The 14,681-nt window shown below is 31.4% G+C and overlaps 1 protein-coding gene and 1 pseudogene across 2 annotated transcripts; both read left to right on the forward strand.

Annotated features, from left to right (window-relative positions):
* Positions 1-2,477: 2,477 nt before the first annotated feature.
* On the forward strand, positions 2,478-6,423 carry LOC114416794 (cold-responsive protein kinase 1-like). 2 transcript variants are annotated; one of them, XM_028381809.1, is made up of 7 exons: positions 2,478-2,603; positions 3,154-3,264; positions 3,633-3,748; positions 4,128-4,338; positions 4,421-4,658; positions 4,779-4,929; positions 5,541-6,423. In XM_028381809.1, the coding sequence occupies exons 2-7, from the start codon at positions 3,192-3,194 to the stop codon at positions 5,919-5,921; spliced, it is 1,170 nt and encodes a 389-aa protein (XP_028237610.1). In that variant the 5' UTR covers positions 2,478-2,603; positions 3,154-3,191; the 3' UTR covers positions 5,922-6,423. The 2 variants fall into 2 exon arrangements, with proteins under 2 accessions (XP_028237610.1, XP_028237609.1); XM_028381808.1 differs by lacking the exon at positions 2,478-2,603 and adding an exon at positions 2,668-2,842.
* A 3,808-nt stretch (positions 6,424-10,231) lies between these two features.
* On the forward strand, positions 10,232-13,401 carry LOC114416104 (annotated as a pseudogene).
* Positions 13,402-14,681: the final 1,280 nt, after the last annotated feature.

Below are 14,681 nucleotides of genomic sequence, written 5' to 3' on the forward strand. Positions count from 1 at the left end.
ATTTGATGAGTTCAATTCATTTTACGGTCCCTAGAAAATGAGTATAAATATTTGAAATGAAAGTTTTTCTCTTACTATTTTCTATTTTTAAATTCTATTGACTTCAAATAAGATTACACGTGATTTCAAATTAATAAAATAAAATAAAACATATGAATTAAAAATGATGTGATATGAAACAATTTTTAGTGATAAATTTTTCCTGTATATTGTCACACAGGCGTCGGGTCACCGTCTGTTTATTACCTTGTGTTAAACCTTAAGAAGAGGCAAGGAATCTCGGAAACCCCACAAGGTGTAGCTTATGTGCAACTTCGGCTCTTTAAATATAACAATGGGTTGGATTTCTGGTTGCGTAAATAATAGAGTAGTATTCATAGGCAGAAAAATTGTCCCTTAACGGATACTCAATTCAATTTCCTCTAAAATTAATCCCCTCACATAAAAAAAAAAAAAATTAAGAAATCTTGAAAGAAAGTGGCCGGTGGGACAATTGGTAGTTGGCCATAACTTCTCAATCCACGTTAGTCCTTCTCTGATTAAACTTTTCTACTCATTGAAACTTTTTTAGAAATTCTAATATACTCTTTCTGAATTTTAAAATATAAAATGAAGATGGAAAATATTATTATTTTAAAAGCAAAATTATTTTTGAGTTTTCTTAACTTATATTTAAACATGTACGAAAATCTTTATATATTTTGTTTTCTGGTTAGAGAGCAATCATGTCTCTCAACCTAGTAACATTAATTTTGATTACAGAGATAGAGATTGTTATTGACCTACAGTGAAAAATACAAAAATTTATTTTAATTCTTAGTTTCATAAAATATTATTAATTTAACGATTTAATATAAAATAATGGATAAAACATGTTTAGAGTTTCTATAAAATTTGAAAAGTATTAGTTTCGACCTTATAAAATTTTTTATATTAATTTGAAATGTTTAACGAAATTATCATTGAGGACTAGTAAAAATATGTTTATTTTTTTAGTGATCAATTTGTTTTTATGGATAAATATTAATTATTAATTTGTTAGTTTTTGTTAATGTAGAGATTCAAACTTATCACCACTTATTCCTCCCTCTCTTCATTCATCCTTTACCATTAAGTCAACCTTATATTTCATTATTGAGACCAAATTAATATGAACTTTTTTAATGAAAATTGAACTAAATTTTTTTCAAAATTTACAGGAATTATAAATATATTTAACCCTAAAATAACAGTACATTACTAGGGGGGAAATTAAAACAAGTAATTTTTCATAAAATTAGAATTTATTCACTTTAAAAGTAATTGTCACTAAAATTACTCTTGTTAATAACTTTTTTATACTAGATTTTATCAATCTAATCATTGAATGTTTTTATATTGTTTTAGTGATCATGCATTGAATTTTAAATAAATCAAATATTTATAGTTAGATAATCTTATAGTAAACATTTCTATATACTTAGAAACATATATAATTAAATTATTTTTTTTAAACTTATCTATTCAACGAAATTTTTAATTTAACAATTAAATTAATAAAATTTGATATAAAAGAGTTATTAAATAGAGAAAATAGTTCATTGAACTTAAGATTTGAATTTAAAATCTCATACAAAATACTCAAACATCTTATCACTTGATCTGGTGGGTCTATTATATAAATTAACAAAATTTAATATATAAATACACTACTTTTTTATTTCCATTCATATAATAATATTATGTTTAAAGGACAAAAAAGACAAAGCTAAAAGTATACAATTTTATATAAATAATAAAAAAATTGTTATAATTATTTTATGCATATTTCTCTCCATATTGTTATACTAAGGTTTAATACATAAGTCCCATAACTTTTTAAATTTTTAATTAAGTATCTAAACTAAAATATATATAATTAAATTCTTAATCTTCTGAAACTAACAATAATAATAATAATTTATGACAATTTTACTAACTTTGGAAACATAATTACAAAAATTATAGAAGATCAAATACTCAATTACAAATTTTTTAATTAGAGACTTAATTAGGTTCTCTCATTTTTTTCATTTTCTTTGTTACTATTTAATTAAAAACCGTCATCAATATAAATTTTTAAGTTAATTATTGCATGTTACCCTAAAAAAAAGTTAGTTATTTCATGTTGTAAAATAAGTTAATTATTGTAAAAATCATTAATAACTTTCTGTCCCTATCCTATTTTCTTTCATTAATTAATAACATGAAAGAAACTTAGTAGAACAAACAGACACGCTTTAAGCTGACAGAGTCTTCTTTGAGTTTTCCCGTCATTATTATTAGTTGAAAAAGAGATACTTTATATCTTTATTTTTATTTCTTAAACGAATGATTAAAAAAATAATGACAACAATTTTCTTTTAAGGAATATAATAGAATTACATTAAGATTCACGAAAGAAATATAAAAAAAAAATGTATATACCCTTATTAAAAGGTGTAGATTCTACTTTTGCAACTAACAATTGACGTTTTTTATACTTCGATGCTTTAGAATACAAGTTCAGAGCATACTCTCTCTTCTTTCTCTATTAATTGACACCGTCGGAGATTTGGTTTAAGAAAAGGGAGTTTCTTCTTCATGTACGGTTGAGTCGTGGCTATATATTCTTCAGTTTTCTATTCATTTTATCTTATCTTTTATTTCTTCTCACCTACTTTCCATAAACATGAAAAAAATGCAGAAATGTACAAAGGAAACAAGACAATTGTTGCATATATGATATACCCTGCTATCATTTTCGATTTCTTTTTGGTCCAATTGATGAATGACAGCTATGGAATTCTATTTTACATTGTGTTCAGCAAAGAAACAAGCCAGGGTTGACTTTTCATGAAAAAAGAAACCATAGACTTGACTTTTTGAATCTTGATTTTCCGTGTTGGTTACAATGAATAATATTCAATATTACTTTTTTTTTGGATTGAATGTTGTTCAATATTCTTTGATAGGAGTGTATGTATGGAAATAATATTTGTATAATTGCTTATTTTTGTCGATAGCAGAAGTTCCCTGCTACTGCTGCAAAGTGCAATTTTTTTTTTGGGGGGGGGGGGGGGGGGTGGTTGTGAGTTTTTCAGATCTATAGGGTGATTTCAAGTTGGTTCTCAATTACCTATTTTACATTTACAGCACTAGGTTTGATCAATTGGAGGAGCAGGGTTACTCTGATGACTAGTTGCTTTCATCTTTTCAGAAAGAAAGGATCTTCCTCAGGCACACAGTTGACCGGAGTTGATTTAGGTATAGTTTAATATCATCAGTGTTCCATGAATTATCTTTGTTTTGTGAAGTTATGTATTCAATTGAATTGTTCCAAGACTAGGTCCATGTTGGTATTTCCATAATCAACAATACTTAACCTAATAATCCAGTTTTAGTTTTAGGGTCAGCCACATGATTCCTTTTTTTTTTTTATTAATTGAATCTTTCTTTGGGGGGGAAGGTTTGGTTAGGTGAGGTTGTTACAGTAGTCTAGGATGGCATGCTTATATTCTCAGAAGCATGAGTCAAATTTTTATATGCTGTGTTTTATTAGCAGATATGTACAAAACTTTGATATGACCAAAATGTTATGTCTAAGTCATGTTACTATGTATATGCTGCAACAGATGTTTCAGAAATTCAGAATGTCAACATCTACACTTACAGAGAATTGCGAATTGCCACTGAAGGTTTTAGCAATGCAAACAAGATAGGGCAGGGAGGTTTTGGAGTAGTCTATAAGGTGATTGCAGTAGTAGTATGGTATTATCTAGATTTGCGAAGAATTGGTATACCTATTAAGGCTATATTTGTAATTTTGTATAAACTTCTTCATAAACACTTACTGGAAAAGAAAATAAGAAGGTAAAATGAATTGAACTTCTCCCACAAGCTAAAATCAACTTATCCAATTAAATTTTGTAGAAGCTCTTTCATTTAACTCCTCAAAGATTAAGGTGCTTAAGTTGATTTTAAGTTACTGAGAAAATGATGTATTTTACCTTATTTCTTCTCCTATAAGTACATATGGAGAAGTTTATCCTGTGAGCTTAAGAAAGATGTGTTTTGTTTCTTTCTATATATTTCTTTTTGAGTAACAGATAACTTCCTCCACTGTACAGGGAAAGCTGAGAAACGGTTCTTTGGCAGCTATAAAGGTTTTATCGGCTGAATCAAGACAAGGGGTCCGGGAGTTCTTGACAGAAATCAAGGTGATCTCTAGTATAGAGCATGAGAATCTAGTCAAGTTACATGGATGTTGTGTGGAAGACAACCACAGAATTTTGGTATATGGCTATCTTGAGAATAACAGCCTAGCACAAACACTTATTGGTAAGTGAATTGCTGTCATGTGATGTGAGTATGATGTTAAAATAGCTATCTTAATAATGAATTAATCTTCATGATTTTTTAGGTTCAGGCCATAGCAGCATCCAATTAAGTTGGCCTGTAAGGAGGAACATTTGCATAGGTGTTGCTCGGGGCCTTGCATTCCTTCATGAGGAGGTTCGGCCACACATTATCCATAGAGACATAAAAGCAAGCAATGTACTACTTGATAAAGACCTCCAGCCCAAAATTTCAGATTTTGGCCTTGCAAAGCTTATTCCACCAAACCTGACCCATATTAGTACTCGTGTTGCTGGAACAGTGTAAGTTCACCATTTTGTATTCAATTGCTGGAGAGTTCTCAGTTGGTTCATATTGGGAAATTTCAAATTTTGGAATTTTAAAGTTTATTATCAATTTTTTTTCCTGTTTTGGTTTTGTAGTGGGTATCTAGCACCTGAATATGCAATCCGAAATCAAGTGACTAGAAAATCAGATGTCTATAGTTTTGGAGTTCTACTATTAGAGATTGTTAGTAGGAGGCCTAACACAAACAGACGTTTGCCTGTTGAAGAACAGTATCTTCTCACAAGGGTAAGCAGTAAGGACTTTCTTTTTCTTGCAAATATTGAAAAAGTAAAAGCAATTAGATGTAGTTGAGGATTTAACTTGTATTTAGTGTGAATGAAATATCCCATGAAATTGACCTGCATAGATAGAGAATTTTATTCTTGGTGCTCTTTCGAATCTATCTCAATTTCTTCTTTCCTCTATTCATACAAGATGCGGTCCATTTCCCATCTTGACTTCCTGTAAATTAACCTGTTGAATCTTCCACTGTTATTAATAAAGCAAGCGCTCATTAGTATGACTGTTTGCCAAGAAAGTTATTACTAGCTTGCTATAAGACATTTTCAAAAAGGTGCAACATAGCCATCCTAAAGAATTAGCTCTTGTAATGTAAAATTTGTAGAACCTAAGATATACTTAACCTGGGAACAATTTCCTTGTGTCAAGGAGCGAAATCCTCTTTCCTCAAACTTTTGAATCTTTATATGGTTTCAAGGGCTTGCAGCAAACTGCATGTAGATACCTTCTCATATATATCTTGAATTTAAATTGCAAATGAATGTGGTCTTACTGGTAGGAGTAGGATATTAATGCTCATTACCATTAAGTGGATAAGTTAATAATGTGTCTTGCAGGCTTGGGATTTGTATGAGAGTGGGGAGGCAGAAAAATTGGTGGATGCTTTTCTAGAAGGAGACTTCAATATTGAGGAGGCAGTCAGATTTTGTAAGATTGGTCTCCTTTGCACGCAGGATTCTCCGCAGCTCCGGCCCTCTATGTCCAGTGTGCTTGAGATGCTTTTAGGTGAAAAAGACGTGAATGAGGAGAATGTGACAAAACCGGGCATGATATTTGAATTTGTGGAAGCCAAAAGTGCAGGTAAACAAAAATGCAAAGCTGAAGTGGATAGTAAATCTTTGTTGGCTGAAGGGAAGCAAGATGATTCATCTTCATCAGGAACCATGAGCTCTTTTGCTACCATGACCTTCACAGCAATTTATGATAGAAGCGATTAGTTTGACTGTGACTAGGTAGCCTTGTATTCGGCCCTCAATGATTTTTTCTCCCTCTCCTCCCCTCTATCAAAGTTGCCAATCTTTGCTGCATTTCTTGGTTACATACAAGAGTGTAAATTTGTTTTATATCTTCTTCTCATACTATATTAATCAATGGTGATGAGTTCAATTTTGGAATCCTTCAGTCGTACAGATACGAGCAAACTTTTTTTAAGAAAGGAGTGTCGTTGGTCTGTCTAGGCCATATATCACAGTATTTTGAGTCAGGGGATTGTTGAGTTTTGGCTTGTCTTTTTGTGGATCTTTTGCTGGTCTTTGCTTAAGAATAATGCCAGCTCATACAACATGCATGCCTACAGTATGCAAATTGTAATCCTCTCAATAATCTTTTCAAATGTAGAGTTGCATTATTTTTCTTTTTGTGGCTTTCTTTGTTGCTAAACTTTCTCCCACCATTGTATTATAATGCTCAGAGTTTTTAGTTTAATATTTGATTATGACATGATTTCTGTGTTCTATTGTCAACATTTGTGTAATGCAAAAAAATGTTTTGTTGCAGTTAATGGGAAGTAAACTCGTTTTTGTTCTACTTGAGGATAAGAACTTCAATATTGATCTTTTCCTTATCATCATATGTCTTGATTTAATAGTAACTGTACACAAAATTTGCACATGGTGGAGACCATCGTACTTATTTACAGGAAGGGTCAGAACAATAATAGCAGGGTTGCCTTGTTTATTTGCATGTAAGCATGAACTGTGTGTGCTCATCAGTATTCAATGGTAAAAAACCAAATTAAAGAAAACATCCAAGCAAGAACTGTGTAACAAATGCTTATTGCTGTCTCAACCCGTTCTATTTTCTTGTTCTGTAACATCCGAACCAAGGAAACAAAAAGAAAATTGCTCTATACCACACATTGTTAAGATTTGCAACTCTTTCAAACTCAGCTGGCTCGAGATCTCTAACTATAATCTGCATTCTCTATTCCTAATTTATGTATCTATTTTTTCATACTTTCCTAAACACTCATCCATTTATCATATATAAAAGCTTAGCTTAGAAGCAAGTCATCTCAGTAATTTGAAGGGCACTACTATGCGCACCTAGCGAAATTGTTGGTACACCCAACAATTTCGTATTTTTCCAATTTTGCCCTTTCGTATGAGATGATCCGACACGAATCATCTCGATCCATATGAGATGATCTATATAAGTCTAATTCAAGTTTTTTTTTGTTTTTTTTAATATTTGTGACGAATTAATTTAAAATTAATGGCCCAAACAAAAATCAAACCTACTTTCAAGTTATTAGCACAACGCTCTAACCAACTGAGTTAATGAGCCAATTACATTATAAAATAAATAATGTTGATATACATAACACTAAAATTTCTAATGTATATTTAATGCGCATGTAAATTTAAATAATAAATTTTTTGACAATTAATTTTGATATAACTCATACGAATTATTTAATCTGTATATTTTTTTATAAATAAAAAATATTTACTATTACAAAATTTTTAATGCACAAATGAGTAATTTAACATATTAATAATTAAAAAAAATAAAACTTTAAGGAATTAAAAAAAAAACCAAAAAACCAATACGGATGAAGTTCATCCGTATAAAGCATATGGATCAAGTTCATCCGTATGGTTTATACGGATGAAATACATGAAAGTGTTTGGTGAGATTAATTAATAAATTAGCTTTTATCCGTATAAACCATATGGATGAACTTGATTTGTATGCTTTATATAGATGAACTTCATACTTACGGATCAACTTCATCCGTATAATTCATACTAATGAAGTTGATCCGTATGTGAAAAATTTGCTTATAGATCACTACTCAGCCAGAAAAAGCAACTTAAAAAGAAACAACAAATCAGGGACATTTTGAACATTAATCAAAAATGCTGGGTGCACCTAGCAATATCCTAATTTGAACCTCAATCTTTTAATTAGATTGGTAGTTGGGTAACTTTTTTGATATTCTTACTCTTTTCAACTTTCTTTTAAGTCTCAGTCTTATATTTTCACTCATTTGCATTCATTGTCTATTTAATTATCTTAAGCTGTCCAATGGCTTCACAGAAGTAATAACATGATTGTCTCTTTATTTATTTTATGTTAAATTCTGAGTATTAATGCATTTATAATTGAAGAATAGTACTAAAAGCACTCAAGTTATTGTATCCAAGTTTCCTGCAAGAAAAAAACTCAGTTGGTAAACTGTAATGCTACTTGACCTTATTGGCTCCCAATATTATAAAATATAGCCCCATTACAAATCCAACTAGCAAGGCTTGGTTCTGAATGTTACAGAGAAAAATTGGTCTTAGGATGAAAATATCTTCCAAAGAATTTGAGAGTAATAGAGCCTTTTCTTTGACAATTTTAAAGCAATGCATCCTCATAATAAAACCCTGGTCCTCTTGGCCTTTAAGAAGAAATTGGTTGTTCACTGATTCTGGAGTTTGAATAACTAAACTTTCCATTACATCAAGAGCAAGTTCAAGGACATTGACATGCCTGGTTGGGAATATGATGCCCAACAAACTTGAGTCTGCTCCCAAGAAGATTCAATGACCCATTATGCAAAATTCAAAATCATCCAGAAGTTGGTTCAATCAAAATAACTGCAGGGTCATGAACTAAGTCAACATCAGATATGTCTTGGTTTGATCACTACTAATTCTTGAATTTTCAGTATAATCCATCCAAAGCTCCTTCATCAACCAGCAAAGCGTTATCTATCTTACTATTTATTTATTTATTTTTAACTCAAATTTTGATGAGAATAATCTTCTTGATCTTGTGTGACCTGACCAGATGTTATTCTAAAACGGTTTGTCATTGGACTATGATTGAAGACCACTTGCCTAGGCGAAATTATTGTATGATTCACAACCATATGTTTCCGTCAATCTCCACATGACACTTAACCACATTTTTCAATTTAGGAAAAAGTGTTAATAATGAGTCATGTGAAGATTAGCCAAAATTACATGGTTTCAAATCATATAATAATAATTTCTCCCTACCCAAACACTTTACATGAAGATATATCCTGACAAGAATTTCAAAATTTGTGTTTCAGCTTGCATCACAGTTTAGCTTCTCCAACACGCTTAGCACTTCTCTTTGAATTTGAGCCAAAACAAAGACTTTTGTAGTTATAATTAAAGTTGGCTGCACAGTTTGTTAGACAAATTATTGGTCTCTAATGTATATAGGGATTTTGGGTCCGTGAAATTGTCTCGAATGATGACCTCATTGTATGTTTGTTTTCATACAAAGTGAGAGAAGAAAAAAATGTAATACGTGATATATGTGAGGAAGATAAAAAAAAAAAAAAAAGAGGGAGATAGGCTAACATACCATACTGCATGGTGTGAGTGTGACTAAGTGAAAGTATATATCAGCTAAAGAAGGCTAATTACGGTAATAGGAAGGCTTATTTATAACACTATTTTTTGAAGATCACAAATATTTTCCATGACAAACAATCCTATGCGAGTCACTCTAGTGTAAGTTTCTTCAAACTCTTTCGAAATTTAATAGACCATAGAAAATAGAAAAATAACGACTCACGTTCAAATTATAAGAGCCCCTTTTTACAGTGTTGGCTCCAGGTTTCAGCAATGGGAGATGTCAAATACAATACAATAGTGAGAATGCTGAAAATAAATGTCTATTTTTTATTAGGTGGCACTGTGACAATATTACCCATATTTTGTCTGATGCCATCACGTTAGATAGGCCTACCTCCGGTATAGCAATAGTTGTTTATGCTAAGTGACATATTTTTTATGTTCTCACTTAGTTTCAATAACTTTTTTATTTGTTTAAAAAATAACCTAAAGTTGCTAAAACATATTATTTCATTACCTAATTAAGAGATCACGCACATTGTAATTATACGAAAAAATTGAAGTAAGAGAAATGCAAAATTTATGCCTTCAATAAGAAAGAAACTTGTAAACAATCATCATGTCCATGATATCCTCCCCGGCTAGCTACCTTTGCATCACTATAAAACTGTTTTTAACGAGAAAAAATAACAGAATATAAGAACACATAAAGATTGTGAACTATTAAACTATACAAAGGTCTAAGAGAAAACTATTTTTATCCATTTAATCTAAAATATGATATAAAAAGGATCAAATCATAATTGAAAACAGGGCAAACATTCAATCCAATTGTTGCAAAAATGCATATCAAGATCAATGGAAACAAAGGGTTTGCTTGAAACAAAACAACTTTGTTTAGATCAAACACTTATTAGCATTAGAACATGGATTTGACAACATTTATCTCAACCTTATTCCTAGCTACACTAGCCTCTAAAATCATTTTACATTGGCTCATTGTAAGGTTTCTTTCTTCTCATAAGAACAAGCTTCCTTCGAGCCCACCAAGGTGGCCCATCATTGTTGGTAACCTCCTCCAATTATGGCAACTTTCATACAGAGACTTAGCATCTTTATGTAACAAATATGGACCTATAGTTTATCTAAAATTGGATAAAATTGATGTCATCACTACCAATGATTTTGATATTATACGCAAAATTCTTCTTAGCCAAGATGATGTTTTTGCCTCTCGCCCACATACTCTTGTTGTTGTTCATTTAGCATATGGGTGTGGTGATGTTGCATTGGCCCCCCTAGGCCCTCATTGGAAGCCCATGAGAAGAATTTGCATGAAACATTTGTTAAGAACAAAGAGGCTTGAGTCATTCTCAAAACATCGTCTAGATGAAGTCCAACACCTTGTCAAGGATGTTTTGGTCCGAGCCCAAGATGAAAAGCCCATTAACTTAAGGGAGGTTTTGGGCACTTTTTCAATGAACAATGTCACTAGAATGTTGCTGGCAAAATAATATTTTGTATTTGAATCTTTAGGCCCTTTAGAGGCTATAGAGTTCATGCATAGAAAGGCAAGGAAGGATAATATGGGTGTGAAAAGAAAATAAGGGAAGTGAAAAAAAGAGTGGATGGTTTTCATTCCGAGATTATTGAAGAGCATAGAAAGGCAAGGAAAGATAAGAAGGGGACAAGAAAGGAGGGTGATGGAGATATGGATTTTGGGGGATGTTTTACTATCCTTAGCATGTGAAGATGGAAGCAAATTGACCCTAGGGGGTTAGTTTTACAAACTAATTCCCTAAGTAGGGCTGTTTCGAAACAATTGACCGAGGGGGTCTCTTCCTACAAAGTAGTCAACCATGCATACACGTGACTCACCATGCATGCTGGCAAAACAGGCTAGGACGCAGACACGTGGTTGTTTCGCCACTGCCACTAGCGAAATAGGTGGCAGAGCTGTTTTCGTCATTTTGACTGGCGATACAGGTGAGGTAGGCGTTCAACAGAGGTGCAAGCGTAGGTGTGCAGAGGTGCAGGCGTTCAACAGGTTCTGAAAATGGGAGTGGCGAAACATGCTGTTTATATATAGAAAAAAATAAATAAATAATTATGGAAACACTCTATTGACTAGCGTGTTGTCCATTTAAGATATCACAAATTCACAATATCCTTTTTTTAGGGGAAATTCACAATATCCTACGTGAATAAGATATGATAAATAATTTATGGAAACACTCCATTGACTAGCGTGTTCTAGTTTAATAATACGTTTCAAAAAACAATCCTTATTTGATTAAATGTTTCAAATATATTTGGCTGATTGATCATTTCATCATATGATGAAACTACTACCTTAATATGATGAAATGATCAATCACCACTCCCATTTGCAAAACCTGTTGAACGTCTGCACCTCTGCACACCTACGTTTGCACCTCTGCTGAATGCTACCTCACCTGTATCGCCAGTCAAAATGGCGAAAATAGCTCTGCCACCTGTTTCGCCAGTGGCAGTGGCGAAACAACCACGTGTCCTCGTCCCAGCCTGTTTCGCCAGCATGCATGGTGAGTCACGTGTATGCATGACTGATTACTTTGTAGGAAGAGACCCCCTCGGTCATTTGTTTCGAAATAGCTCCACTTACAGAATTAGTTTGTAAAACTAACCCCCTGAGTCAATTTGCTCAAAGATGGAAAAGAGCACATGAATGAAATAGAAATCAAAGTCTTAATTCAGGTATTAGTAATTTTATTTTAATTTTTTTCTTCTCTTTTTATGGGTTTATTTATTTATTTATTTATATACACGAAAATCCACTAGGATCAACTTAGTAGTAGGGAATTTAAATAGTTGACATGAAATTATAATTCTAGCTTTAATGTTGTTGCATATATATAAAAAAATTATATACACATAATGGTAATGGATTATGATAAAAAAAAAAATCTCTCTCTTGACTTTGTATTTTTTTTGTTTTGGTGAATTCTTAACATGTAGATGGTTATTGACAATCTAAGTATAACTTATAACCTATGTCCTCATTAATGAATAATTTTAAATAGTCCAATAATATCTTTCTAATTACTAATTGAAGAAAATATTACATATCTTATGTTTGACATAGTGAAATAAAATGTAATGAAAGTGAATTGAGATGAAAATCTACTCTATTATATAAAAGCATCACCATGTTCATTCTCACTAAATTATAATTACATAAAAATTAATTATTATAATATTCTAATCAATAATATAATTATATATTATAATTAAAATTAATTAATAACACTAATATATATTTTTATTCTAATTAAGGTAATTATTTTAGTTACTATAACCAAACATGGTTAGAATATCCTAACTAATAAATAATTATATGTTCTAATTTAAATTAATTAGTAACATATATATTTTGATTCTAATTTAAATTTAAATTTAGTTAACACTAATAAGTTTTTTTTATAATTATGCTAACTTTTTTATTACCAAATTGTCGTAAATATTTATAATAATAATAATAACATAATTTTTATTAATCAAGATATAATAGTTAAATACATATAAAAATTATAAATTATAAAATTAATACTTATGCAAGACACGAAATATTTTATTAGTTCTAAATTAAAAATTAAAGCAGAATATAAGAACGTAAATTCCATCTTATTTTACAGGTCATTTTACTCTTCAACTTCCTTTCGTTGCAAACAAAGGAAGGCTTAGTAATATACTCTAATCATTGGTATCATTACGTTTAACTGTGAAAATAACGATTGAGAATGTTGTTTAGGACATGATAGCCGCAACAATAGACACTTTAGTTGTCACCAACGAATTGGCAATGGCAGAAGTAATGAAACATCCACATGTTCTCCACAAAATCAAACAAGAACTTGACACAATCGTTGGCCCAAATGGAATGGTGTTAGAATCCAACCTACCCCACCTTAATTACCTATGTTGTGTCGTACGTGAAACTTTTCGCATGCACCCAGCTCGGCCCTTTCTTATACCGCACGAATCTCTCTATACAACCACTCTCTATACAACCACCATCACCGGCTACCACATACCCACCAAGACACTGTTATTTTAGGTTTAAATTGCACTTTTTATTCTTAATTTTTTAATTTTTGACAAATTTTACTCCCAATAAATTAATTTGGCACATTTTACTCCAATTTTAAAGAAATTTAAAGACTTTATCCTTTGTTATTTTACTCTTGACATAATTGTGCTTTTTATCCCTAACTTTTTATTTTTATTTTTGGCAAATTTTACACTTAATTTTTTACTTTTTAGCAAATTTTAGACCAACTTGATGAGAATCTTAAAACTGTCCAAATACAGGAACTTTTTAGCAAACTCCTATCTTTTTTTTGTTGGACATGTGGCCTCAGAAATCTTAAGAATGGGTGAATTAATTTCTCGCTAACAAACTTCTAACCCCCTTCTAAAAGAGATAGGCTCAGAATGCAGAAGAAGCAACAATCAATTTAATAATTTTCTTTCAACATGAAAGACAAAATTGATTGCAACAAAATAAATGAGATAAAGGAAGAGAGAATGCAAGCACAGTTTTTATACTAATTCAGCAAAGTTCGTGCCTACGTCCAGTACTCAAACAACCCACTTGAGATTTTTCACTCCCTTTGTAAAAATCCGTTTACAAAGTCTAAACCACACAGGGACAACCCATCCCTTGTGTTTAGTAATCCTTACAACTTAAGAGACCCTCAGTCCCTTAATCAATCTCTTTGAATGAGAAGAAAGAAAGAAGAATTCTCTCTTGAAGAGAAAGTTATTGTGCCCAAGAAAAACTTAAGAGAGGATAAGACATTTTGAACAAGCAAAACTCTCTCTTCAAAATTCGTGCCCAAGTCACCTATTTATAGGCCTTTGATGGCCATTCACAAATCCAATCAAAAGATGTGACTGTTGACAGATTTTCTGAAAACTCTCCACTGGTAATCAACTACAATGTTTGTGTAATCGATTACACAGTTATAATTTGAAGGATCATGACTTTTGAATTTGAATTTCAGGAATTTCGTTGCTGGTAATCGATTACAGACATATGATAATTGATTACATGTTCAAAATTCAAATTTAAAACCCTTTTCAACAGTTCTTTTTCATTCTTCCCTTCTAGTAATCGATTACACTTCCTGGTAATCGATTACCAGAGCCTTGCATGACTTTGAAACCATTTGTTTTGAGGCAAGGCTTGATCTTTAGTGAATCTTGAAACAAGGCTTTGTTTGTTGAAGCAATCTTGAATTAATCTTGAAGCAAATGCTTATCCTTTGAAGCGACCTTGTTTGATTCTTCTTTGGCATCATCAAAATTCATGTATTCATACATTCACATGTTTGT

This window comes from Glycine soja, chromosome 6 (genome assembly GCF_004193775.1).
Source record: "Glycine soja cultivar W05 chromosome 6, ASM419377v2, whole genome shotgun sequence".
In the NCBI taxonomy this organism is placed as follows: Eukaryota; Viridiplantae; Streptophyta; class Magnoliopsida; order Fabales; family Fabaceae; genus Glycine; species Glycine soja.

What these genes read in the sequence shown, in the direction of transcription:
- LOC114416794 (XM_028381808.1), top strand. Translation starts at nt 2,707, where the DNA reads ATGTACAAAGGAAACAAGACAATTGTTGCATATATGATATACCCTGCT. An exon ending in ACTCGTGTTGCTGGAACAGT is followed by an intron (nt 4,659 to 4,778) that starts GTAAGTTCACCA and finishes TTGGTTTTGTAG; the next exon opens with TGGGTATCTAGCACCTGAAT. An exon ending in AACAGTATCTTCTCACAAGG is followed by an intron (nt 4,930 to 5,540) that starts GTAAGCAGTAAG and finishes TGTGTCTTGCAG; the next exon opens with GCTTGGGATTTGTATGAGAG.